The sequence below is a fragment of the Desarmillaria tabescens genome (assembly GCF_030435595.1).
Source record: "Desarmillaria tabescens strain CCBAS 213 chromosome Unknown EV420scaffold_22, whole genome shotgun sequence".
Taxonomy (NCBI): domain Eukaryota; kingdom Fungi; phylum Basidiomycota; class Agaricomycetes; order Agaricales; family Physalacriaceae; genus Desarmillaria; species Desarmillaria tabescens.
In genome coordinates, this window is record NW_026848321.1 from 184,231 (window position 1) to 208,968 (window position 24,738).

Consider the following 24,738-nt stretch of genomic DNA (forward strand, 5'->3'; position numbering starts at 1 on the left):
GCTGATATGCCGATCGCATTCGCAATACCGGGGACTGCCGAAGTGACAGTTTCTTTCTTTTTCTGTACCACCACAACGAACGTTATAGCCATCAACGACGCGCCATTACTGCTGACCTCGGCCTCTATTCATCCGGTCCAAGCGTAGAGGAAATTGCGCGTGCAGGAATCCCTGAGTGAAGGAGACGCCAACCTGACGACCAACATTCTCGCCAAGGGCGAAATTCCTGTGGCTTTCTACCAGCGATTCAATCTCGTTCACTGACACGAAAAGCTCCTCTGAAGGACGGTCATTTCGAGGGAGTTAGCAGAGCCCAGCATATGTATGTATGCCTTGCAAACGGATCACTTCCTCTTATCTGAAGTTTTTGTTAGTCAATTGCTCTAGCCAGGCGGAACAGGTCTGCAGTTGAGAACGAGGATTGTGTGGCGGCGAGACAGAACTGTGTAAAACAAATTTGGCGGCAGGTTAGTTAACAACACTCATCAATCGTGGTTTACAAAGCTCAGTATTCCTCACATAGATATGTCAAACGCGGATAAGTCGGGACAGCTAAAACTGTTTTCTTTGGTTACGGCTACGACGACAACAGTTTGACCGGTCCGAACTTAAATGGTTGGGTACCAGTCGGAGTGGTGGTATACACCAGCGACGCGAATGAGGCAATACTTCGTCGGCTGTCGACAATAACTTCGAAATGCACCTTCTACGTCAACGAATACTGCCTTTAACCACATTCTCAAACGCAGTCCGGGTGAAGCGTAGAAGCGCATCATCCTATTTTGGCAGCGCCATGTTACGCGGCTATGTACATGTATGTTAACGATGATGCAGGTCAGAGATAAATTCTTTGCCATCTTTGAGTTTGCTTAGGCTGACCTCGATGGAGTTCTTAGAATTTCACTTCTTGACCCCGTGCATACAGGAGGCCTAGCGTACCGGAAAGAGCAGCTGACGGTCATGGTTGTATCTCAGTGATTCATGCAATGAGGCGCTTTATGTTCTTGCGAGAAGGCCCCTGCAACGGCAGTGTAAAACTTCACAGCTTTGGATGGCATTTCGGACCGAAGGTCAATTCGACGACATCGTTCCAGAAGCTCAGCGAGACGTTGTCATTTTATCAGTATCAGCCGCCACTTACCCAGTTTCGTGATATGCATCTGCCTTGTGATCACTGGTTATGTTCTAATCTCTTGCGGTTATCCTTTCTCCCATTGCACGACCCAAAGAAACTTTGCTTCAGAAATTGTGTATGTAAGTGATTTCTGAAGCTGGCAGACATATGCGCATCTTCATCTCTTCTGAAGGAAAGGCGGCCAACAAGATTGACTGTTGGTTCGGCATTGTTATAGGCTATCAATGAAGATCGGGGCTTTTCTCTACTGATTCGACAGAGTCTGGGCACTTGGGCTTCGAAATCCACATATCCTTTATCTAAGCGTGGAAGAATGAATATTTTTGGCTCGTGGCTTATCATTATCATCCCTTTTTGTGAGATCTTTTAGCCCAGTAGCTATGCGATTCAATACTCATTGTCATGGTACAGCCCGATATACCAGCAATCCCCGAGATGCTGTTATCTGATCATCACATGGCGAGAGCTAAGCGCTCTTTTTGACCTGCGCAGTACTTGCCATTGGCTGACGTGTTGAGCATCACCGGTTCACCACCCGCTTTATGGCATTCAGGAGGCACCTTCGATTTCTCCCAATCATGATGATGCACCGCATTGAACCCCTTTTCTATCACCTAGGAGTCATGATGAGCATTGTACGCTCCCGCGGGCATTCGAATATAAATGGAGCTGTTAACAAGCGCTGAAACTTTATCTCCCCCACTCCCCCTCCTCCTTCGTGATCATGCATCGTCGATTTTCCTCTCTGATGAAGGCGTCCGAAGGGTCGTCGAGGGATATGGAGACCGAGTCCAAGGTTTCGACTATCAAGGAGGATGACGAGCCTTTGACGCCGCCGACGTTGAAGATTAAGCGCGTTGATCATTATTATAGCAGGTGGTCGAAGAGCTGGAAGTATCGGGTATGTAATGTTTTATCATGACGCTGTGGTCGGCGCGTTAATATGTTTGCTTTTGGCTGTGCAGAACACGAGCTCAAACGTCGCTGTCGAAAGCGTTCCTCTGTTGCGATCAGGAGACAATGACCCTTGGAAGGACTTCAGCTTTGTGTATATTCGTTGTGGTTTTAATTGTGTCCTTGACTAACGGAATGTTCTTTAAGCATCGTGCGCAAGCTTCCGCTCCGCGACGATCTTGTTGCTTTGATGGAGCCGACCTTCAAGGTTGTCATCAAAAGCGAGTACATCCTGAAAGCTTGCAAGGACGTCATTCAATCGTGGCCCGGAATTTCTTGGAACTCTGATCCTTTGGAGGTATGCGTTCTCGCTGGTCCTATACGATCCTCAGACATGAATCCCTGTCTATAGCTTGACCCCGAGGTCTTCTTGACGTACCTCGACGAGTTCAAGGAATACCGCGATCACCTTGCCTCCAAGAAGCCTCAGAGCCAGCTGGACACATACGTCCTTTCCTCCGTTGACCTTCTTCTCTCCTCTCTCAACTCTGACTATCGGAACACCATTCGTACTATCAACAAGCTGAAATCTCATGGTGAGATCACCTGGGATCTCCTCTACTCCATCCTCGTGCCGCGCTCTATGCTCGTCACGCGCTGCGCTGTCACCGGCGCACCGCGTTTGTTCAAGCTGAAGTCTGCTGTAAGCACGAACGTGGAAGGCATGAGGTGCTATCAGCTGAGCTGCGTGAGCGTGGACCTCGTAGATCGGCCCCTCACCCAGACTGTTGGGGTATCGAACGTCACTACGCAGATCCTTATCAAGAGGTTCAAAGGGACGGTTAAGATCGACTCGTTGGATGCCTATCCCATTAGGTTCCACCCTGATGCGGCCAAGTTGAAGGAGACGGTTTTGCAGCGAGGCAAGAAATGGTCTGTTCTGCGGGGGATCCACCATATGCAGTTCAATGGCATCGCGGCGCTGAAGTGCGGGGATAGTAGGCTCTTGAGGCACAATGTAGGTTCTTCCATCTCCTCTCTGGTTCTAGCCGAATGCATTCTGACGTTAAGCTATCTATAGGTCAAGGGAAGGATCATGGTCGATCGTGGTAGGTCGATATCCTGCTCACGACTCCATTTGATTGCTAATCAATGTCCTTCAGCTTCCTTCCGGCGCTTCAATCCTAACTACAAGTATCCTACTGCTGTATCTAAGGCAGAGGGAACTCCGCATCTAGATCCTTACGGAAACATTGTGGATGCGGAACCAGTGCCAGTGCTCGGACAATATGCTAATGGTAAGCGGCCGTGCATCTTGTACTTCTCGTCAGTCCTTAACGACACTTTTGAAGGCGTTCTTGTGGACTCCCATCTCCGCGACGAGGAAAGCACAGACGATGTCGAGCTGACAGATGAAGAACTTATGCTGACACCCACTGTGGTTTTCGGATTCAGTCTTTCCGACAAACTTTGGTGTAAGCCGCCTCTTTAGACTTTGCGCTGAGGCTCATTCATCCTGCAGTGGAGTTCGATGTCGAGAAGATTTCCGATGTAGAATGGAACAAGGATGCCTTTGCCAATCTTGTTCTTCCGACAGATCGCAAGGACCTCTTACAGTCTCTCGTTGAGGCACACCATCGTGAGCTCGGGTTCGATGACTTCATCAAGGGTAAAGGTCATGGTCTCGTTATCAACCTGTTCGGTCCTCCGGGAGTTGGTCAGTCTAGTTATGCCAATAATCATTGAATCCGACCTCATGTTGTGCCCTTGTAGGTAAAACCTTCTCTGCCGAAGCGACTAGCGAGCACGTCAAGAGACCCTTGTACCTAGTCGGTGCTGGTGATCTGGGCACGGATGCAAACAGCCTTGATATGGCTCTCGAGCGCGTGTTTGAGGTCGCTACAACGTGGAAAGCCATTGTCCTGATCGATGAGGCCGACGTTTACCTTGAACAACGTTCCCTCCATGATCTTGTACGGAATGCCATGGTCGCTGTCTTGTGAGCTCCATTGTCCTTCGTTCTTTTACCGCAATTTGACAGTCTTTCTAGCTTACGTCATGTCGAGTACTATCGGGGTATCCTCTTCCTGACTACCAATCGTGTCAAGGCATTCGACGAGGCCTTCCTGTCGCGTATCCACGTCGCACTACATTTCCACGAGCTGCCTCTCGAGTCCAAGATGCAGGTCTGGGCCGCTTTCATCGCCAAGGCCGGAGCGTCGGCGGATATTACTCCGCAGCAAATTCAGGAACTGGCGAAGCGGGACGTGAATGGCAGGCAGATCAAGAATGCAGCAAGGACCGCACAGTCATTGGCCGTGGGCCGTGGAGAGAAGCTTGCGTTCAAGCATTTCTTGAGCACGTTGGATGCCATGGATGACTTTACGAAAGAATTTCAGAGCATGAAGGCATGATCATGATAGAAGAATTTCCGTTCGTTATTTGTTCGTCAATGTACCATTAGATGTTGTAACTAAATACTGCCGAGTTAAGAATGAACAAAAAGCGTGCAATTCTGAACACCGCTGACGGAGCTGAAACTCTTGTTTTGCATTCGAAGTTTCATATTGGGTCGGCGAACACTTTGACGATGAACAGTCTTGCGGGTGTGCGAAGAGGTGACCACTGCCGAGGCCGCGTTTCAAGTTGTCTAGAAAGATGCAGAGTAGGCTGATTTCTTTTTTGCTAGTCCGGTATTTAAGCATCGAATGTGAAGGTTATTCTAATTTGGCTCATACGGTTGGGTAAATGAGGCGAAAATGCGTTGAAAAAGGATATTTTTGCAAAGCTATTCAATACAAAGTAGGCTTTTGAGATGATGAGTTGGAAATTCATTGTATGCTTATTGTCTTTCTGGATTCGCTCTCGCCCTCTCTCTTCTCTAATGGCTGGGTCAATCTAAAATATCCTCACTCTCCGTCATCTCTGGATCCAACCAAACCTCTTTCACATCTTCGTCGCATGCAATGTCCAAAGCCTCTATCTCGAGCCCCTCACTAATCATCACTTTCATGCACTCTGCTATCTCTCTCCTTATCTCCAAGTTTGCGAACACAATGAATTTCCGAAGACGTCTTACAGGCGCGTACCACCTCGCTTCAATCATCTGCACCAACCCGCGGTGCAACACTTCATCGACATGAGTGATTTCAATCCTTTCCAGATGTGATAGGAAACCCAGACAGACCAATTTCCGATATACTACATTCAAGTTCGAATGATATGAATCAAGTGTTACCGAAAGGCCATGAAGAGATGTCATCGTTCAGATCTGAAATGGAGCTCGACGAGGTTCGGATATAATTCCAACGCTGGAAAGTCCGTCACAGATAACAGGGAAAGTGCGAGATGTGTGATATGAGACGGAAGCTTGAGCGAATGTAAAGATGCTACTTGGCCCAACCGTACGATCCTTAGCAAAGGTGCCTCGAAGTCATAAGCATCTCCTCAATGGATATGTGAAACATTCAGTGTGCGAAGCGCAGGGAAGGACGACGGAAATTCCTCGTACTGTCGGCCATGAATCTCGAGCTTTGACCACCTATCAGCAAGGCCCATAACACGGTCCAGGATGTTCTCTTCATAGTTATTAGGGTCACGATGCATCCATAGGCATATGTTCAATGGGACATTTCCCGAGCGTTTGAGATGCGCGTCCACAATCTCGACCGAAGAGGGGTAATATTTCATTGGCTGTAGGATGATAGTTGACCACAACATTGGCGAGGAGTGAACAATTTCTCTCCACCAATGACATACGTGACCTAGAAACCAAGGATAGCTTTTAGGAATCAAGACTGCAGTACACAGTTTTTCCACGGCAGAGAGAGATCTCGAGGAGGATGTCTCGCGGGAGACGTCGAATTGGGGCAGAGATGGATTTAAATCGTCGTCTAGCTTCGAGCGTAACGTCGATCTGGGAATGAATTAGAGCCACGTGGGACTCTAATTGAAAGGCTTAGACACAGTGACTGCAGGTCGTTATCTATTGTAGCGATATTCTGATGGACCCAGTCGTGGTCATAGTCAAAAAGTGGCTGCTCCAGTCGTAGGATATCAAGGATTTTTTGTTTTGCGTGCTTCAGTTCCAAGCGCCCAGGCAGGCCGCACGTAGGACAGTTCTCTAAGAAAAGAGGGGCTACATTTCAGAACAAAAAGATCATCGATAGAGGAAAAACCGCACCAGCTAACCTCTTTGCTGATTTCTTATAATGATAAAAGATGTTCAGGATTAAAGGCTGAGAATACCGAGGATGAAGAGGACCCTTTCGAGCGGTTTCTTCCGAGTCGATATGTCAGTCGTTTTCGTAGGACAACGACTTCAAAGTAAACATCAGAACCACTTATACGAATGCATGAGCAAGCTGCCGTGAGAGAACGGAATCACTGGACTTTCTCGTTGACGAATATTGAGATAGGGTTTACTGCATTGGAAGGTGCTAAGACAAGACGTGTTGCTTGTATCTGTTGACGCTGCACGATGGTGTGATTCATACCCAATTCCGGTCCGAGAGCCTTTCTCTCCCCTTCGTCTTCATATCTCCGCTTTCGGCGGTTCAGTGACTCAGCTCTCACATTATAACCCCTCGCAGACTCGAGATAGAATGGCGGCTCGATAAGGAAAAGTTAGCTACATACTACAACTGTGAAAAGCCTACGCCCACTTCGTCAATTGGTAACTTCTCAAGCGAACATCATATTCTCGGTGCCATCATTCGAACGACTTCTTTCCATTACGGAAAGCGCTATATCGATGTTCTGGAGAGAAAAAGGAGTAGCATCTTCAATGTGCCTGCTGCAAGGATGTTACTACGTACTGTCTCTAATGAATCGCTTGGCGCGCTGCTGGAGATCTGAGGAGCAAACCTGAGGATCTTCGAACCATCAATAGGGCGTCCCTGGGTTCCTGGCTTCATTTGCGCATTGCGTGCATTGAGCCTACTCGAAGTTAGACCATTAATCGAATACGAGGAGAAGAACTTACATTGCGAGCAAGGAGTTTATATAGACTATCCGTGAATGGTTAGGGACGGACAGGAAACCGGTTGGAGCAAATTTTTAACACGCACGCTTCGGTAGAATAAAATCAACGGCGATGAAAATGAGACTGTTTGGCCAGGCTATGTACTGCATGAATGACAATATCAGAATCGAGAGAATCAAGGATTGGTGAATGATTACCGCGATGAGAACAAAAAGCGAACATGCACTAGAGTTAGTATTCGTGATTAACTTCCATCATATCAGACACGAATCGGAGTTATACCTCGTCGCCAGACCAGATATCACGACAAGCCGCATCAATCCCACAATGATCTTTGTCGTACTATTGGCAAACAGATCCTCGCCGTGAGCATTGAGCATCTTGGTGATTTGGAATAAGCCACATACTCGAAGAAGTTGGTTCTTGACGCGCCCCTGCGCAAGTAATAGCACATTGTGGTAGCGATGATGAAATCTGCTCCTGCGAGTGTAGAGAAGACTACGTAAATGGATGTCTGCAAAGCATAGCTGTACATTAGAGTGTCCGTTTATTCAGCATAGAGAGACCGAAGCCTACGCTAATGGTCGAGATTTGGAAAAAGCTTGATAAGGTGTATCTTGTGGCAAGGTTAGGCTGTTAGCATGGATCATAGTAAAAGAGACGTAATCCATACGTATCATAAATAACATCTAAAAACATTCTCTACAAGTCAGTGCAGTATAAGTATATAAAACGGGCGCCTACAGATTCCGGTAGCTTCGAAATCGCATTCAGATTTCACTCATTGTAACAGTATAGGAGGTCTCACCAAGGGAAGCCGCGACAGCAAGAAACTGCGGGTAGAATTCCAAAAACATCTGCATGGGTAGTATAAAGGGGAAGAAAAGCACGTACAATGAACCATGGTAGGACAACATGGTAATTACGACCAACTGTTATGGAATAGATAGTAAATTTTGGTTACTTTAATATCGATAGAAACCAACATTTCCATATTCTGACGGCGTATAAGCTTTAGCACCGGAGAATGAGTCTTTCCGAATCACTGAGGAATCAATCAAAAGAGACATACGCTTGCACGCCAACCACAATTAACATCTGGTTGAAAATTAGAGAGGTATGCAAGATCGAACGAAATCCACGCACATTTACTAAGAGTTGCAACTAAGGGAAGAGAGAGCTCAGGACGTTTACCTACTGGATGAAGAGGAGAAAAAAGCGCACTGGAAAACTCCTGCAGGGGAGGCGTGAGCTCAGTTGAACGAACAGTTATGGCAGATGTGAGATGGACGTACCAAATGATCCCAAACAGAGGAAAATAATTTCCGAATGAATCAATAAGATAGAAGTACAAGGCATGAGTGCTTATCGCAACGTGAAGCGTATCGAGGATCCTAAACATTATAGTGAGTAGGCAAAGCCGTAGACATTAATATGGCTTTCTGTAAGCGTACCACAATAAGGCGATCTGCTCTGTTGTCAGAAGAATCTTATGAAAGTATATTTTTTGCGTACAGAATATCGAAAGAGCCATGGATCATTAGGATATTGCTTGTAGTAGATGACGGTCTGCAGAATGGTTATCCCATAGAAGCTATAGCACACGATGAGCACGGAGAGGAAATCTCGAGCAAGCATACGTACACGGCTCCTATGGTAGCTCCGACATAAATCGCCCCAAGAGTTGTTCCCAACGGGGGGATATCAGCTATCGGTATAGGGAGAATCGACGACATTCATTACGCTAATTTTAACGGAAGAGGGCGCTATATATACATCCTGTGGCATGTATCACTCCGGGATCACCTTCGAAGAAGCCTTTCTCCGATGACAGTTACCGTTGATTCCATCAAATAGGGAAAACCTCCGCCTCCGAGCACTTCAAACGCGAGACGTGCAAGTGGCACCAGGATCCGAGTCGGCGTCGCAGGCTACTGCGGTGTTTACCAGAAGAGAATGGAAGCAACTGAGACCGTGAGAGTAGGCTGCAGCTGCAAGTGGTCGTTGACGTTGATGAACTCGAAGACGATATCTATGGTCCGAGTTGATAATCAATGTCGCCTTGTGATACTTACTTCCACGAGAACGTGAGGGAGATTCATCGCTGGGAACCACCGTTGCGGTTGGGAACGGTGCGCATCCCCGAATGGGTAGACTAAATCCATTCATCTGACGTTCACACTGCGATATCAAGAGCTGATCAAGGATCAAGTGAGTATCTGTCTTTCGCAGACATAGAAGAGATGGGCCTACGTCTTAGCACTCACGGTAGGGTCTTGCCCGAAGGAAGTTTTGGCCCTCTTTTCGCCGACAGCGCAGCTGATAATCTCTGATGCCTGAGTTCAGGTGGTCCTTGATTTAGTTAAGATATTGGTAACTAGCGCTGCGAATCCTACAGGAGGTATCCAAAAGAAATATACACAGAAAGGAATAGCGAGCATACCCAGTATCTTATGGTCCATGCGGTCGTTCCTTGCTGAAGGCCCGTGCGAGTGTTCATTGGGGATAATTTGGCGCGCGCTTAAGAGAGGTATCAACGTGTTGCATGAAACTGGCGTGTTCACTTCACCCCGTCAGGATAAAACAGCGGTCGATTATGATACAGTGAATACCACGCGGTCGCTACAGAAATAAGTGACAATGAAAATGAAAACTAAGCTGGTGACCTCCCTAGGTTTCATGTACATTCATGAAACAAGTGTCAACAGGTAGTACCATCCCTTCCTTAAGAAACAATCAGCATTTGAATCCTTCACATGGTAAAAGAAGTCTAAGTGACGATACATCAAGATGATCATGATCATCCCATGCGCGTTCTCCTGGGTCGAAGAAGCACATCGCCCAATTGTCTCGGGGACCTTGATACGGGCTCCGACTTGCCACCTAATTACTTCACTGTGGAGGGATAGGGGGTGTTCTGATTCGAGTACTAACACTCCTATGCCATCAGGGATGTTGGGCGGGTTAATGGTCTGGTGCGAATTCTCACGTTCTGCTTTTGAAGTCTTCCTGTCGGCTTGATCGGGGTACGCCTGAAGTTGATGAGTAAAATGAATCGATGTTATCAACAAGGAACCAAAGGCGAAACGTACTACGAGTTTCTCGTTGATAACATGTCAGAGCTAATCCGTTTTCTATGCTGTCTCTTTGAAACTTGCAGAACACGATAAGGAACCCGGTCTTTGACATGCTACGATTACAATGTTGGCGTTGAATTATTGAATTTATACAGTAATGAAGTCTGGCTTGAGTATTTTGTGTGCCGTGGCACTGAAGAGAATGCCTTTCGCTCAAAGTGCAACCAGAGAGAAGCGGAGAAATCGTGCTCACAGTTTTGACCGGCGATGACGAGCTCCTAAGTTCATTGCGGAGTGAGGATGGCATCTCGGCAATGTCCTGGACTTCCACCCACTTCCGCTGCGAGGTCCCGGTCAACTCCGCTGCCGAGAAGTGCCGAGCTTAATCTCCCGTAGAAGTGCTTTACACCTCTATCTGCTTCATTACCTGCTGGTCTACTATTTTTGGCACATACGTGCTGCTTCGCTTGTCACAATGAAAATCGGCGCTTCAAGTCATTGTGTTCTTCCGGCTTGAACATTCCTGTCTTCGCGAAAAGCCTCTCCAGTAGTTCGCTGTCTAGACTATCCTCCCTTTCTTTCTAATCAAATATTTACGTTTTCTTGCTATTCTACCTTCGAGTCAGAAAGGACCGAGGACATCTCTCACTCAGATGGTTATCAATTCAGGAGAGCCGGCTGAGATTCACACGAGCAGGACTGCTGATAGGAGTAGATTAACGGTAGTAATGCATGTATCGGAAGTCATCCCGTACTATTTCGGTATAAAAGTGTCTTTGTTCTTCAAGCAAATGTCATTCCGTACCATCAATTGAATGATTTCTTTCCAGTTCTGAATGATCTGTATTAACGCCCTAGAGAAGGAAGAGTAGCATCGTCAACGCATTCACAATATGAAATCTACGCACCATCTCTGCCGGATTACTGGCCCCGCTACTGGAGGTATGAGCAAACCTGATTGTCTTATCATCAGCGGAGCTTTCATTGATCTCATCCCTCATTTGCCCTTTGCGTTCATTGAGCCTATTCAATGTTAAAATCATTCCAATGAGAGAGGGAGGAAAGCTTGCATCACGAGCAACGAATTTATATAGACTGTCGATGAATGATCAGAGAGGAATAGAAAACCGGTCGAGCACGCTTCGGTAGAATGAAATCGACTGCGATGAAAATGAGACTATTAGGCCATAAGATGTACTGTGTTAACAATGATATCAGATTTAAGGGGATCAAATAATAGTGACTGATTACCGTGATGAGAGTAAATAGTGAGCAGGCGCTAGAGTGCCAGTGAGTATCTGTGATTAGTTCCCATCATATCAGCAACGCCAGAATCATACCTCGTCGCCAGACCAGACAGTACAACAAGTCGCATTAATCCTACAATGATCTTCATCGTACTACAGATTATTTTTTGCAGTGGTCACTGATAATATTCGTGATGGATTGGAGAAGACGCGCCTGGAGATGCCGGGAGCCATTAATCTGCCTCGGTGCAAGTAATAGCACATTGAAGCGGCGATGACGAAGTCTGCTCCTGCCGCTGTAGAGAACACTGCATAAATGGTTGTCTGTAAAGCACAGCTGTGAATCAGAATAGCCATATGTTCGATACAGAGCTATAAAACCCTACGCTAAAGGTCGGCAACTCCAAAATGCTGGACACGGTGTACCTGGCGACAAATTAGCACTGTGGAAGACGTCATCCTAAAGAGGGGTAATACATACACATCATAAGTGATGTCTAGTCAATGTCTCCGTAAGTCAGCACTGTGCATACGAAAGGACACTCACAAATTCCGACAGCTTGGAAATCTCATTCAGTTATTCGATTATTATAAAGAGAAAGAAACACTCACCGCTGGAACCTGCGACAAGAAGAAACTGGGTGCATTCCGAATGACTTGCGTCTGTACGAGCATTATAAAGAAGGCAAGATAAACACTCACAATGAACCATGGCAGTACCGCATGGAAGTGACGACCGACTATGAGAGACCCACAATGAGGATTTGTTTTATTTAACGCTGGTAGAGAGACTGACATTTCCATATTCTGACAGCATACAAGCTGTAATACCAGAGAATGAATCTCCAATCATTCGAGAGTCAGTCGGAAAACACACGCTTGGACGCTAACGACGATTAACGTCTAGTTAGTAATTAGAAAAGGATGCGAGATCAGTGATACCCAGGTATACGTACATTGACTATGAGGTGCAACTGAGGGCAGAGGAGCTCAGGACATTCACGTAATGGATGAAGCGGGGAAATAGGCGTACCCGAAAGCTCCTGCCAGCGAGGTACGGACTCAGTTGAATCTCGGGTCATAGCAGAGGCCAAGACATACCAAACGATCCTGAAGAGAGCAGGAAAGTTTCCAAACAATTCGACCAGATAATGGTACAAAGCATGGGTGCTTATTGCAACATGAAGCGTATCGAGAATCCTAGAGATTATAGCCAATGTCAAGAAAAAATGGCGTATATTTATACAGCGTCCTGTAAGCGCACCCCAATAAGCCGACCTGCTGAGATGTCAGAAATATTCTATGAGGGCGTATACTTTCCACGTACAGAATATCGAAAGAGCCATGGATCATTAGGATATTGCTTGTAGTAGATGACGGTCTGAAGAATGGTTATCCCATAGAAACTAGAGTGTACAATGGGCGTCGTGAGGAAACCTCAAGAGAAAGTATGCGTACACGGTGCCTATGGTAGCCCCGATATAAACTGCACCGAGTGTCATTCCCAGTGGGGCGATATCAGCTATAGGTATTGGTGGCATTTGCTATACCAACCTTGAAGGGGTAGCGCGTCATATATATCCATCCCGTGGCATGCAATATTGTGGGATCACCTTTAAAGAAGGCTCTTTTTGATGGCTATTACAGCTACTGTCGTCAAACAGGGAAAATGCCACCGCCACCGGGCAGTTCAAAGCAAGCTGTGCAAGTAGCAGCGGGATCGGCGTCGGCGTCGCAGGAAAATGTGATCCACGCACGGAATGGAAACTCGAGGGTGCGGGAGCAGCTGAGATAGTAAAAGCAGATGATCGCTGGCGCTGATGAGCTCGAGGACGGCATCCGCGACCGGGTTGATAACAATCAGTGTGCGTTGCGGTACTTTCATGGGTGCATGACAGAGATGTAGTCCTGGTGACCACCTTTTAGCCGAGGTATGGTTACGAATGTCACATAACCGCAAAGGAAACGATGTGTTGTCTATTTAGCTCATACATCCGACGCTTATGTTGCATAATCAGCCAGGTTTGAGCCTGACCAAGGAACAAATGAGCATCCAATCTTTCGTAGAGAGAAAAAACGGACTTACTTGAGGCGTAGGATGCCAGGTACTGAGCGTGCACGTCTCGGTCCTGATCATGGGGTTTGGATGGATGGGGGATCGGACCTTGTCTTGTACCGGCAGGCAACAACGCGACCGAAAGTCTCGGATACTCGGGCTCAAATCCTCCCTGACTTGCAGTGAGATTTTGATTGCCGAGCTCCCAATCATGCGCGGAGGATCTAATGATATTCCGGTCCGCGCTTAACAAAGAGAAATCTTTGTATTGCATGAAGGTCACGAGTTTACCCCACTGCATCCGGATAAAATGGTTATTCATTACGACGCGACGAGTACAAGATGGTCGCCCCCGCAAGAATCAGCGATCCGCACGGGAAACTTTATTCGGTTCCATGGACATCGATGAAACAGGTGCCGGAGATATCATCCTTTACCTACGAATCAATCAGTATTAACATTCTTTGCAGGGTAGAACACACTGACCGACCAGGCGTTGAGATGATACGTGAGTCTACCAAATGCATTCTTCGTGAGTCTTTTCCGTGTCACCCAATTGGCTGAGAGCTCTTGATACGGGCTTCATTGCGCCACGAAGTTCGCTCTGCCACTGCAAAATATGAAGCATTATGATGTGAGAATTATAGCGGTCCTACCCGATTAAAGACAGTGAGCAGGCACGCAAATAAATAATTAAATCTCAATGCTCGCGTTCTGGCCCATCAATGGCGCTTCCGAAGCCTGAGATCCATCTTTCGTGAGCGTCATCAATAAGAAACTGAAGACGAAAGGCCACTACCTCGACAGTCACCTGCACCAGCTGTTTGCATTCTGATTATCCGAGACCTTCCCAATCACCGCTTCTCCGCCGTCATATTGTTATACCAACCATGCTCCCTACATTCTTCCCTTCCCGCGTAGTCATCTTCTGGACCCTGATCGCCCTTCCTCTAGTCAGCTCCCTTTATCCTCTGCGAGTGGCCTTTGTGTTCCCTCGAGCACCTTCGTTCCAATGAAACCGGTCTTGGACATCCGTACGTTTACGGCGATATGGTCGTCGTTGAGACAAGGAGTGCTCCGATGAAGAGGAATGACAGGCTTCGAAATGTACGCGAACGTAGGCCAGAGGTTGCTTATGGTTTTAGCGGCATGAACTCAGTGCTTGCATCTGTGCAAAAAGCGTAAGTTTCAGGACACGAATAGCAGCGTAACGGGTACCTGCTTCGTCACTTTGGATAGTTCGGTCGCTAGGAGGTGGAAGATACGATTGCCTGTGGCAGTACTACGTTAGCCAATAGTAGAAAAGTGATATCTGACATACGGATATGAATGACTCATAACACTCAGTTGAGGTGATGATTTTGGAGGAGAGGCATCCACCTCGAACACGAGACGCTCTCATTTTCAAAGTCTTGATCTTCTAGGATGACGCGGAACCTAAGTCTGACACGAAAAACAATCGTCCACATCCTTCGATAGCGCTATCCTTTGTTGATGATGAGATCGGGTCCAGACTAGACCATCCATTCTGCGTGACAACCCTGGGGTGCTGTCACTAAATGGAAAGAAAGCAGGGAAAACTTACCATAGTACAGATACAATTTGGGAGAAGGGCAGAATGGCGTCGTAACGACCTTAACCCCAGCCTCTGCTGCCCCTTAAGGAAAAGGGCTTCGATTGTACAGCACAGGTATCGAATCACCACAACCAGGCCATGCTCATGCATGCTTATATAGGCAGCGTAGACATGACCTGCGCTATGAATGAAAGCAAACAAAGCTAGATCGACAATTCATGTCAGCGTCAACTAACCGATATGATGGTGAAGTGCTCAATACTGACTTGTGATGTCGCAATCAGCCGGTTACATGAACCAAACAGCACTTGATATCGACATCGAAACACGTGTATATGATTGACGCGTATAATCATTGATCTGGAATTGTTGTCAGGCAAAAATAGAGACGATGTCAGGATAACCTCACCTGTGAATAAGTCCATCACTACTTGTCGAGGTGTACCGTACCCGAAAACTGATCTCCGGCCATAGAACCGCCTTGTTGCTCCCCAGTGTACCGCCGCTTAGATCCGACGGATTATCTCGCCCTTAATGAACGGGTGTCATACGGTAAAGAGCCCTCTTTCCAACTGTAATCTGAGATGGCCAGAAGCGACACCGTCATGGTAGTGGGTGGCTTTTCATATACCACTTTGGCATCGCGTAAGTTTCACAAACCATTGACCAATGTTGATAACGAACCTGTTTCCACAATGGTTCCACACAATATTCCTCTGCCACTGAAGATTTTTCGTTTCCGATCTCCGGGTTGTTGGCCGTCCGAACATGTATAGCGGATGTCGTCGGAGGTTGTAGACCTAAGAAAGACAAGAGATGAGATTTCACTTCCAGTCCTCCAAGTAATATAGATGCCATGGTCTCTGCAATTCCGCTCGTAACGACCATCTTTCCAAGAAGTTTTTCACTTGATCAGCGTGCGATAATGAAGTCAGCCTTGGTAGGGATTTCGCCGACAGCATTGAAGAGAATGGCATTGGCTCGAGCAACAGCGCCCGCCACTGTCAAGAGATGCAGCGAATTCGTGTTCATGATCACGACCGGCGGTGAGGCGATCGTAGCTGCGGTAATGACGCGTACTTCGTTGCAGTCCATGGTGGTAAGAACGAAGCCGGCATTCTGGCAAAACTGTTTCCCGGGCCGGGTTTTACCTTGTATTCCTCGATCCGTCCAGTCCGGCGCTTGACAGATGTCCCGTACCTCAATCTGCTTCACTAATTATCGGTGGCAGCATTGACGATCGCTTGACATCATTCGGACATCATCCGCATACATCCGAATTATCCCGATCTTGTGATCGGTTCTCTTAACCTTACCAGAACCCTCTGGCTACGTCTAAACAGATGCACACGAACGGGCCCTTATGCTTCCAAGAGGCTGATATATTCACACAAATTTTTAGACGTACCTATCGCGACGGTGGAGCAACAGGCGTAACTCTGCAGCGTCATTTATCACCACGCCATTTCAACTTAACGATCGTTCTTTCCTCCCCATATCACTGTCTATCGACGAGGTACTACTCTGTAAGGACATACGCCAAGAGCCGCTGCGAACATATGGCAAGTTTGACATTCTTGAAAGGTGATGAGCTCGTGAGCGACTCTACCAACTCGAGGTCAGAACGATAGAGAGTACAAGTTAGTAGGTCCCGGTTTTCCCGTTTTACGTTGCCCTTGCGCTGACAGTAAGGCACTGATGTCATTTAACGCAGTACTATGGCAAACCGTATGCGTCTTAAACCCTGGGCCTGAGACGTTATGCATGTTGGTGCGTTCGTATCTTCCAGGAGATTCAAATGTCACTAAAATTGATAGCGATGAATAATACAGGACAACAACAGGAGAGCAAGACGATGACTATTGCAAGGGTATATCTATGTAGCGGGAAGACAAAGGTCATTGTCATTCTTGAGCAACCTCTTATGCGACTCTGCGCAGATATATTATACCCCGGCTGCGCTTTCCCTGATTTGGGCAATCTCAGCCTCCACACGCAACCTCTCCTCTTCTATGGTAAAAATTGTGTTCTAGAAATACTGCATGAGCGCAATAGCATAGAAATTTTCAGGAAATTTAAGCCGCACCTGCATACACTTCCGCAACGCGTCAACTTTACGTTGATGGTCGCGTGTATCATTCCAGATCTTTTTCATTCTGAAGATATATCTCAACCAGGTGCTCCTGTCGAACCACAACAACGCCTTATTTGCCTCACACAACTCTCGAGACAGGGCTTGTGACTTCCGCCCCAGTCTATTTCATCATGAGTCGACGTGTAAGCTTAAAATCGAAGAATACATACAATAGAAGTTTGATGTTAAATGTTCCCAGCTCCCTGGTGTGGGCGTTGAAGAAAGACGTTGCTTCATTGATGCTAGTTGCGAGATGCTGGACGGCAGTACTTGGCTTTAATGGTGGGATGCTGATGCGTGGAAAAGCGCTTTGAGAGAGGAAGACGACCAAAAGCAGTGTAGACAACCAAGCTGGTGAAATCATAGAATCAAGATAAGTGAATACAGTTTCGAGCTTGGAGGGGGGCATTGAGTATAGGGCTGGTGTGTAACGGTATTCGTACTGCCATGATTGCTTGTTTATAACTAAAATCCAATCATTTGGCTATATTTATGCTTTGCGATAATCAAATTCATTGATGGATTTGAATTCCGGATGCGTCATTGATCGTCGTGGCAAGCACGGTGTTGGTGTCCGATTGAAACGTGTCTGCATCCAAAACTGGAAGCTATTGCCGTAAAGGAGAGCGATGTTTGGCCCTCCTCCAACAATGCATATCACAGACTCAAAATATGCTTGAATCACTCTTGGATGAGCAGAAACGAGTATTGGAGCACATCTCTGACTCGAAACTGGTCTTGAATCCCATTCGCCGTTTACTCCCCGAGTTTTTAAACCACATCGTTCGTTCATGTATCCTTCGGGATAGCGAGTTGTTACGGTCAAGCAATGGGGACAGAGATGCTTCATTACTGGATTCCCTTGGTCACCCATCTAGCTCCAACTTCACAGATACAAGGCCACACCACTTCATTATTCCGTCCGAAGCCTCCGGGACATATCTGGAGAGGTCTGGACCGTCCAGTACACAACGGCTTACCGTTGCTATCGAGAGTAAGGAGGATATGTCTGACCATCGCATTGTTCCCGTAATTCTCTCCGCCTCTCCTCATCAGAAAAAACTCTTCGTCGACTTCCCCTCTCCTCATTCCGCATTTTAAACAAGATCTCTGGTTTACTGGGCGCCCTGACATAGCTTGGTGTATATCTACGTAGTCAACTGGGTCCATCTGGCATCTCCAGGGTGTTGAGCGTAACCAACAGCCCTGGTTCTTCACCTGAATTCGTAGTTGACCTATTTTCAAGGCTCGATTTACTGGGACTCCTCGAGTTACGGATTGCGTTCAGCTACACGGAAGAGGAAATCATTTTTCCAGAATTTACTTCGGAGACTGCGCCGATGTTGGAGGATCTATGTATACAGATCGACGATTCAAATATTATGGACAGTGAAGCGCTGACATGTCTGTTGAAGTACACCCCGCTGCTGACGGACCTGAAAATCAGTGCGAAGGTGACGACCGATGATGTCTTTCTTCAGCTAGGGAGAAAGAGAGACATTTTGCGGTTGGTCCCTCAGCTATGCAGCATAGACTTGACAGGGTCGACCTTCGAGTTCGAGGATGCGAGCAATATCGTCATTGGGATGGTCACCTCGCGAACTGAGCCAGCTGAAGGTTGCGTAGCCTTGCGAACGCTTATTTCGGACAAGCCCTTTTGTTTTGAGGACGATGATCTTTCCACGAGGTGGGAGACTCGGAGGCTTGGCCAGGACAGCCTGGATATTCAGTATGATGGATGAAATGTGTGGGAGAGGTTTCTTTTTATCCAAAGTTCGACCGAATGTAGTCTTCGTGTGCACAGTACGTTGGAACACGGCTAAGGACAGACGACGCTGACGAAACTGTGAGTAGCGCACCATTCCATGAACTCGACGAGCTATACTTGCCGGGATGGTTCAATACTTCAGTTACTGAACATTTATGGGTAGCATACTGCTCGTCCTACGCGGCTACGTCTCCAGCGTTATATCTTTACCTCTTTTTCGCGATGGCACTGCCGAGTCTATTGCCAATAAGTTTCTACACTATGCACATACATCGACGTTTTATGGCTCGGGAACACCGTGACGACACGAAGAGCTGTTATGTACCTCGACGGGATGGACGTCCTCCATATTTATATGCAACACCTTCCCGACACGACAACACGGGCCGCTGCGGGTACGCTTGTGGTTGGGGAGCTACAAAGAATCGATGAAGGGATAGAATGAAAGAGGGCGCCCTTTCAGTCGAGAGACCCGTGCACGAAGGCAGGGAGATCTGCGCATGATGGTCAGAACGTGTCATCGATTCCGGCCCGGTGTAGTTGCTACATCCAAACTGCAGACACTAAACGCACTTCCCTGATAGTCTGGAATTGCGTTGGTGCTAGTTATCCTTGAACAGGGAACAGTTTTGACGTGTACCAGTTTTTCCGCCGACCGAGGACCGAGGAGCAGGGAGCAACACTGCTTCTGATCCAATTTCCATGCGCAGACTGGGATAGGCGCCTGATTTCCATAATGAGCCGGCTAAGCGCTGCACGTGTAGGGCATGATGATGATGATCTGAATTGGTAACCCGCAACACGCCACGTAATGGGCGAAGACGCGTGTAGGGCATGAAGTTGCTCAGGTTCAACGCCGACACCTTCCTTCTCTCCACCATCATGAGCATGTACAATCCCCCGAGGTAAGTTCTCAGTTTTCTTACCTTGCCATTTCTACCACCTTTTGACGTTGTGCTATCACAGGACATGGTCTTCCCCACCGCCAAGCTACCATTCTGCTCCAAATGATGAAGCAGGTACTAAACATTCTGTTGTCTGTATCCTGGCGCTTATTGTTGTACGCTTTTGTTTGACTTTTAGCAGCTCCTATAAACGAACGTACCCCGCTGAAGGTGCTGAAGGTACATGTGCAAGCGACTCTTACCAAACGTTTACGTATTATCTTGGCGCTTGTCACCGTTGCGGCGCTTCTTGCCTGGCATCTAGGAAGCGACTACACCAACACCCACCGTACCGATGTCCAAGACAGGATGCGTCGTCGAGAGGAAGCGGAGCGATTGAAGAGAATCGAGGATGAAGATAGGCAGAGGGAGTCAGCGCATCAGCAAGAAGATCAGGAGAGGCGACTGGCGCATGAGGAAGAGGATCGCCAGTGGAAGGTGGAAAGGGAGAGCGAAGAAAGAATGATTCATGCCAGGTTGGTTGCTGTGACTCATAGAGAGGAAACCGTCCGAGCTAAAGAGGATGCGATACTGGCCGACGAGGAGCGTAGGAAGCATGCAGGCATCATGTGGTGGGATTTGACGGCGGAGAAGCGATGCTTGGAATATGAGAAAAGGATGTATCATGCAGAGCTGCTGAATGTACCAGCAGGGGAAGATGCACAGAACTGGTGCATGAAGACGAGCATTGATATCCATGGTATTACGTATGATCATCCGGAACTCTGTACCCAGGAGCTGGTGGTGGGTTTTCTTCTGCGTTCTCTTATTGCGTGTGCTGAATATTTTTCTACGCAGGACGGGGCTGTAAAGACTATTGGACATTGGACCGTCAAGTCTAATGAGCCGACGTGCAAGACTTGGTGGGGCAATCAGAAGAAGAAGGTACGTATCTAGACTGTTAATCCATGCACGCGCTTATTACTGTTCAATAGGACTGCTATGGCTCTCACAAGCGTGTACGCCGCATCCCGGTATTGCTTGTTTCATATCAGACTGACTCCGCTTTTGTAGCGCGTTGAGGCACACATGTTCAATCATCAAGAGCCCTGGGACAACTGGGCTGAGATGTGCTTCTCTACCCCCTTTCAATTCGCCTCGCAGTCATTCGCTCACCCAGATACTTGTGAGGAAAAGGTATGTCGTCGTTCTCTATCGTGCGGGGGATTCCATATTGAATTTTATCGCAGGGGAAAGAAGGTATTGTCGGGAGCTGGTTCATTGATGTGGACAAGAATGAGTGCCTGTAAACGACTGCCAGTGTTCGGACGATCTTTTTTCTAGTTTTTGTTGGTTTCTTGCTATCGACTGCTTTGCGAATTACATGTTCTTCTTCTACAAGTGCACTTGCATGGTTATGCGATGAAAAGTACCCACAAACACTGTTGTAAGAGGGTGGTGTTCGTGATCTTGACCAGTCGCATTTCAGAAGACCTTGCGGTTGTGGGAAGGAAACAGTGTGTTATCCCTCGTTGCACAATACCTCCCTACCGCCCAATCAAGCGCTAGATCTGTGAGAGTACAACTTCGAAGTCTGAAAAATAATGCATTTAGTTGTTCAAGCGGTGTGCAGAACACTGTAATCTCCCTCAGCTGAAAGGACTGGGTTACCGCACTGTATTAGACATAAATTCGTTCCATTGCAGCAGAAATAAGTATCCTGACATTCTAAAAAGGAGAGCAGTGGACCGGTTCGACACTGACAGCGGCAAGAGGTACATGTCATAATATTCATAATTTGTGTTTCATGACGAGATGTTGTTGGACTCAAGAGGAGAAAACTCGAGGACTGTACCGTGAGGAGAGGCAGAGTGTTCCCAGTCGGCGGCAGTGGTGCTTGGAACATTCCGAGAATTGAGCCTGCGTGGAACATTAACCTAGCAAAGGGGCGGTTCCTATATAAACCGCGGGCTTACATTGCTAGTAAGGAGTTCATATAAACTGTTGGGGAGTGCCCAGATTAGTGACGATGTAATCTAAATTAATAAATAAAGTGGGTCACCGACTTTTAGGAAAAACCATCTCGAACGCGACGAAAAGAAGAGCGTTTGGCCAGATGGCATACTGCAGGGCGATAATGTTAGGAGTTATCGACGTTCGTAGTTGAAGATATTATCGAGATGAGAGCAAGTAACGAACATGCGCTATCACGAAAAGGAGCGTTAGCCATAAAATCAAGTGAGAAAATAGGATTTGTGATTATTTATTTACCATGTCACCAGCCCAGACATTACCACGAGCCGCATCAATCCTACAATGATCTTGATCGTACTATGTTCATGTTGGATATATGATAAACTGTAGGTGAGTATAACTAACCTGGTTCGGCTGGTCGGTCCTTTTCCCTTGTGCAAGTAAAAGCACATTATGCCGGCCACGACGAGATCTGTTGTTGCAGTCGCAACGAAAGCTACGTAGAGGGGTGCCTAAATGGTATTGGATCAGAGCCGTGCATGTCGAACTGCCAACACCTACTCTGATACTTGGCAAGGTTAGAAGATCGCATGGACCGTAGCTGGTAAAGCGAATACACTCAGGAAATCTGGAGATGGGGAATATGCAGGAACTTGAATTCTACTTAATATAGGTCGAGTCTGGTGACGATTATTCAGGCTCGACATTGTACAGGTTTGTATAACTGAGGCTTACAGATTCCCCCGACTTGAATTATGCAGCATTCAGCTTGGCGGCAATTCATGAATGAGGGTTGGAGAATAGAAGCTCACCCAACGTAGCTGCGACAGAGACAAACAAGGTGAACGCGTTAAGCGTTAAGTCGGATATCCATGTCACAACGAAGGACGTACACCGCACCATGGTAGGAGTCTGACTGAATGGTAATGTCAGCCGACTGGGATGTCGATACCGGTCGTTAGGACAAATTCAATGTTCTAGAAAAGGCGCTCAGTAAAACGGTATGAACAGTATTCATCCCTACGAAGCAATGACATTGAGCTTTTTTTCGTTTTACAGCTCTCAGGGCGTAGAACTTCAAATTGAGAACGAAAACCTATAAGGTTCCATTTCGGGCTACCAAAAACGCACCAGCCGCTGCTGCAGTGTATACAAGATACTACAATCATGAAATTTAGATGTCGCAAAGTCATCATCTGCGGTCTTTTGTGAAGAACATTTGTAGTTGATCGAGAGCAAAGGAATTTAAGCACACGCGTGAATAGAAGAATCACTGACGCCCATTGACTTGTTCGGAGAATATGTTTTATGGGATGAGCGTTTGGTAGAAATGGACCGTGGGACATTGCGGTCCGGTAACCAACCTTGTCACGCATGTGTCACGCACCTGGAGGTTCGCAAATCCTTCTTTTTCTTCTACCACATTGTCTTCATCTCCTCAGTCAGCCTCAAATGCACGCGTATTGGCACTATCAGATCCACCAGGATATTGAGCGACACACTATAATCTTGCGATCCAACGAGTCAAAGAAAGCCACAAGTTACAACAGGGCGATGATATTGGGGTGCGTCTCTTGTAGGGATGGTGGGGGATATCCATGATCTACATTACGGATGTGAGCAGTTCGTTTTGTTCGTATCTTGGACATGACCATGCTCACGATAGCAGCCACATGTATCACCAGAAGGGAACAGCTAGGCCATCAAGTCGGAAATCTTTGATGAACTGAAGACGATCGCCATTGCGTGGTATTGCGTATATTCTGTTTACAGACAGGCAAGAAAGCGAACAAGGATTGTACTTCCAGTGGCTCCAGTTGCCCTGTAACAATATCTACGTGATGAGGCAACGACGAGGTATTCCGTGCTGTCTCATCTCAAAATTTGCCCGGAAATTCACCGTCTGTATCTAGATCTCTCTTAATGGCTTCCTTACCCCTTGATATCTTTCATCGCTCCTTCGATTCTTTCCTTCAAGCACAGCATGCGTATCGATCAAGTTAACTGGGGTCGGCATCGGCGGTAGTGGATGTTGGCCTGGTCGTTGGGCTGGCGATCGAGAAGAATCGATGAAGTTATCTCAGGACCTGCTAATGCGTAGAAAAGCTGATCATCGCCGGGGAGTGTTTCTGAGGCGGTGGGCGCCTACATATGCGATGTCGTCCTCAGCTCCGACCAGCTACAAAGCTATCATGCCTACTACTCTCGGTTCTTCCATGGATGCTCTCGACCACAGCATGCCGATGTAGAACATGCGGGATGGGGATGGTCTGTTGGGCCGGCAATACTCCTCATTCGCCATGAAACGGTCAATATCATATGGCGCTAAATGGCAGCCCGCTGTATCTCCGTTGGTGCTCCCTTTCGGTGTGTCGGGCCTGAGCTTATCATGCTTTCAGTTGCCATACGGATGGTGCACCCTGAACCATCAATGGCCTTGTACGTACCGTCTTTTCCTTTGATTAGGACGTAGCGGCTGATATTACTGTAGTATCAGTGCGGGGAGAACTTCACAGCTCCCACCCAGGTGGATAATGTGGTCCTGTCTAATGGCCGCGCGACAGATAATAGTACTTTCCTGCACAATTAATTACGTCATCGATGCCGAGAGCTTCGACGTTTGAATGGTTCACTTCAAACGTTACTCATTGTACGATATACTTCATAGTCGCTGCTGTCAAGTCAATTGAAGCTATAAAAAACTGTGCCGTGGGTCAGTATGTCCAACGATGTGACCGCAGACCAGCATCCTCAGCTTCGTCCTCGCTTTTGGCATTCTAAATGACAGAACAGTTATTCGTCTAGTTGGCGGTGTAGAAAGGTCAGTCAAACGAGATATTGTGACAAATCCCGGAAGTATCATTGAAAAATGTACCTCACTCTAGTTTACCACGAGCCATGCGATTCTAACAGCCCTGAGAAGTTTGCGACACGGGCTAACTGGCCTCCGGAACTGGTGGTGAGAAGGAAATTCGAGCTGCTGTATTTATTCTCCCGCAATTGCTACAG

General features: G+C 47.2%; 9 protein-coding genes across 9 annotated transcripts; 3 read left to right on the forward strand and 6 right to left on the reverse strand.

Moving 5' to 3' along the window:
• Positions 1–1,859: 1,859 nt before the first annotated feature.
• On the forward strand, positions 1,860–4,443 carry EV420DRAFT_1480727 (P-loop containing nucleoside triphosphate hydrolase protein; the record flags this gene model as incomplete). The annotated part of the gene is made up of 10 exons (XM_060469698.1): positions 1,860–2,036; positions 2,101–2,183; positions 2,237–2,387; positions 2,442–3,047; positions 3,111–3,138; positions 3,193–3,327; positions 3,361–3,504; positions 3,552–3,746; positions 3,803–4,028; positions 4,080–4,443. The coding sequence occupies 10 exons, from the start codon at positions 1,860–1,862 to the stop codon at positions 4,441–4,443; spliced, it is 2,109 nt and encodes a 702-aa protein (XP_060329565.1).
• Positions 4,444–6,557: 2,114 nt separating this feature from the next.
• Positions 6,558–8,851, reverse strand: EV420DRAFT_515083 (uncharacterized protein). The gene is made up of 20 exons (XM_060482431.1): positions 8,658–8,851; positions 8,529–8,607; positions 8,468–8,481; positions 8,309–8,407; positions 8,238–8,247; positions 8,160–8,177; positions 8,086–8,111; positions 8,000–8,025; positions 7,908–7,945; positions 7,822–7,846; positions 7,758–7,769; positions 7,687–7,702; positions 7,590–7,629; positions 7,421–7,527; positions 7,296–7,355; positions 7,211–7,238; positions 7,099–7,156; positions 7,014–7,038; positions 6,847–6,967; positions 6,558–6,787 (listed from the first exon to the last, which is right to left on the reverse strand). The coding sequence occupies exons 1-20, from the start codon at positions 8,747–8,749 to the stop codon at positions 6,713–6,715; spliced, it is 969 nt and encodes a 322-aa protein (XP_060329566.1). The 5' UTR covers positions 8,750–8,851; the 3' UTR covers positions 6,558–6,712.
• Positions 8,852–11,005: 2,154 nt separating this feature from the next.
• EV420DRAFT_515191 (uncharacterized protein) lies at positions 11,006–13,125 on the reverse strand. Its single transcript, XM_060482432.1, has 19 exons — positions 12,892–13,125; positions 12,796–12,842; positions 12,665–12,743; positions 12,602–12,615; positions 12,439–12,537; positions 12,371–12,380; positions 12,294–12,311; positions 12,215–12,240; positions 12,134–12,159; positions 12,040–12,077; positions 11,950–11,974; positions 11,885–11,896; positions 11,819–11,834; positions 11,724–11,763; positions 11,552–11,661; positions 11,431–11,490; positions 11,342–11,369; positions 11,161–11,287; positions 11,006–11,113 (listed from the first exon to the last, which is right to left on the reverse strand). The coding sequence occupies exons 1-18, from the start codon at positions 12,910–12,912 to the stop codon at positions 11,177–11,179; spliced, it is 780 nt and encodes a 259-aa protein (XP_060329567.1). The 5' UTR covers positions 12,913–13,125; the 3' UTR covers positions 11,006–11,113; positions 11,161–11,176.
• A 3,336-nt stretch (positions 13,126–16,461) lies between these two features.
• Positions 16,462–17,711, reverse strand: EV420DRAFT_1549670 (uncharacterized protein). Its single transcript, XM_060473426.1, has 5 exons — positions 17,274–17,711; positions 17,058–17,224; positions 16,787–17,000; positions 16,684–16,739; positions 16,462–16,609 (listed from the first exon to the last, which is right to left on the reverse strand). Exons 1-3 carry the CDS (start codon positions 17,510–17,512, stop codon positions 16,915–16,917), a joined length of 492 nt encoding a protein of 163 aa, XP_060329568.1. The 5' UTR covers positions 17,513–17,711; the 3' UTR covers positions 16,462–16,609; positions 16,684–16,739; positions 16,787–16,914.
• Positions 17,712–17,775: 64 nt separating this feature from the next.
• EV420DRAFT_1765001 (uncharacterized protein) lies at positions 17,776–19,093 on the forward strand (the record flags this gene model as incomplete). Its single annotated transcript, XM_060480803.1, has 2 exons — positions 17,776–18,097; positions 18,334–19,093. The coding sequence occupies 2 exons, from the start codon at positions 17,776–17,778 to the stop codon at positions 18,843–18,845; spliced, it is 834 nt and encodes a 277-aa protein (XP_060329569.1). The 3' UTR covers positions 18,846–19,093.
• A 295-nt stretch (positions 19,094–19,388) lies between these two features.
• Positions 19,389–20,012, reverse strand: EV420DRAFT_515524 (uncharacterized protein). Its single transcript, XM_060482433.1, has 2 exons — positions 19,798–20,012; positions 19,389–19,738 (listed from the first exon to the last, which is right to left on the reverse strand). The coding sequence occupies exons 1-2, from the start codon at positions 19,899–19,901 to the stop codon at positions 19,474–19,476; spliced, it is 369 nt and encodes a 122-aa protein (XP_060329570.1). The 5' UTR covers positions 19,902–20,012; the 3' UTR covers positions 19,389–19,473.
• Positions 19,953–21,333, forward strand: EV420DRAFT_1549675 (uncharacterized protein). Its single transcript, XM_060473427.1, has 5 exons — positions 19,953–20,559; positions 20,614–20,700; positions 20,751–20,774; positions 20,830–20,952; positions 21,006–21,333. Exons 1-5 carry the CDS (start codon positions 20,125–20,127, stop codon positions 21,063–21,065), a joined length of 729 nt encoding a protein of 242 aa, XP_060329571.1. The 5' UTR covers positions 19,953–20,124; the 3' UTR covers positions 21,066–21,333.
• Positions 21,334–21,560: 227 nt separating this feature from the next.
• Positions 21,561–22,181, reverse strand: EV420DRAFT_1748779 (uncharacterized protein; the record flags this gene model as incomplete). Its single annotated transcript, XM_060480262.1, has 5 exons — positions 22,135–22,181; positions 22,027–22,086; positions 21,835–21,879; positions 21,732–21,791; positions 21,561–21,692 (listed from the first exon to the last, which is right to left on the reverse strand). Exons 2-5 carry the CDS (start codon positions 22,027–22,029, stop codon positions 21,561–21,563), a joined length of 240 nt encoding a protein of 79 aa, XP_060329572.1. The 5' UTR covers positions 22,030–22,086; positions 22,135–22,181.
• A 361-nt stretch (positions 22,182–22,542) lies between these two features.
• EV420DRAFT_1549681 (uncharacterized protein) lies at positions 22,543–23,053 on the reverse strand. The gene has a single exon (XM_060473428.1). It carries the CDS (start codon positions 22,923–22,925, stop codon positions 22,707–22,709), a length of 219 nt encoding a protein of 72 aa, XP_060329573.1. The 5' UTR covers positions 22,926–23,053; the 3' UTR covers positions 22,543–22,706.
• Between the last annotated feature and the right edge of the window lie 1,685 nt (positions 23,054–24,738).

Coding starts and splice junctions, on each gene's coding strand:
- EV420DRAFT_1549670 (XM_060473426.1), bottom strand. CDS start 17,512: ATGCCCCCCTCCAAGCTCGAAACTGTATTCACTTATCTTGATTCTATG. Junction 17,225..17,273: donor TTTAACATCAAACTTCTATT/GTATGTATTCTT, acceptor ATGATGAAATAG/ACTGGGGCGGAAGTCACAAG. Junction 17,001..17,057: donor CGCGTTGCGGAAGTGTATGC/AGGTGCGGCTTA, acceptor TGCAGTATTTCT/AGAACACAATTTTTACCATA.
- EV420DRAFT_1549675 (XM_060473427.1), top strand. CDS start 20,125: ATGCGTCGTCGAGAGGAAGCGGAGCGATTGAAGAGAATCGAGGATGAA. Junction 20,701..20,750: donor GGGGCAATCAGAAGAAGAAG/GTACGTATCTAG, acceptor ACTGTTCAATAG/GACTGCTATGGCTCTCACAA. Junction 20,775..20,829: donor GCTATGGCTCTCACAAGCGT/GTACGCCGCATC, acceptor CCGCTTTTGTAG/CGCGTTGAGGCACACATGTT.
- EV420DRAFT_1549681 (XM_060473428.1), bottom strand. CDS start 22,925: ATGATGACTTTGCGACATCTAAATTTCATGATTGTAGTATCTTGTATA.
- EV420DRAFT_515191 (XM_060482432.1), bottom strand. CDS start 12,912: ATGACGCGCTACCCCTTCAAG. Junction 12,843..12,891: donor TGACGCGCTACCCCTTCAAG/GTTGGTATAGCA, acceptor ATCGCCCCACTG/GGAATGACACTCGGTGCAGT. Junction 11,370..11,430: donor CTGTCTGGTCTGGCGACGAG/GTATGATTCTGG, acceptor CTGGCACTCTAG/CGCCTGCTCACTATTTACTC.
- EV420DRAFT_515083 (XM_060482431.1), bottom strand. CDS start 8,749: ATGTCGTCGATTCTCCCTATACCGATAGCTGATATCCCCCCGTTGGGA. Junction 8,608..8,657: donor GGAGCTACCATAGGAGCCGT/GTACGTATGCTT, acceptor CGTGTGCTATAG/CTTCTATGGGATAACCATTC. Junction 7,039..7,098: donor TGATTTTATTCTACCGAAGC/GTGCGTGTTAAA, acceptor ATTCACGGATAG/TCTATATAAACTCCTTGCTC.
- EV420DRAFT_515524 (XM_060482433.1), bottom strand. CDS start 19,901: ATGTTTAGTACCTGCTTCATCATTTGGAGCAGAATGGTAGCTTGGCGG. Junction 19,739..19,797: donor AAGGTGGTAGAAATGGCAAG/GTAAGAAAACTG, acceptor GGTGGAGAGAAG/GAAGGTGTCGGCGTTGAACC.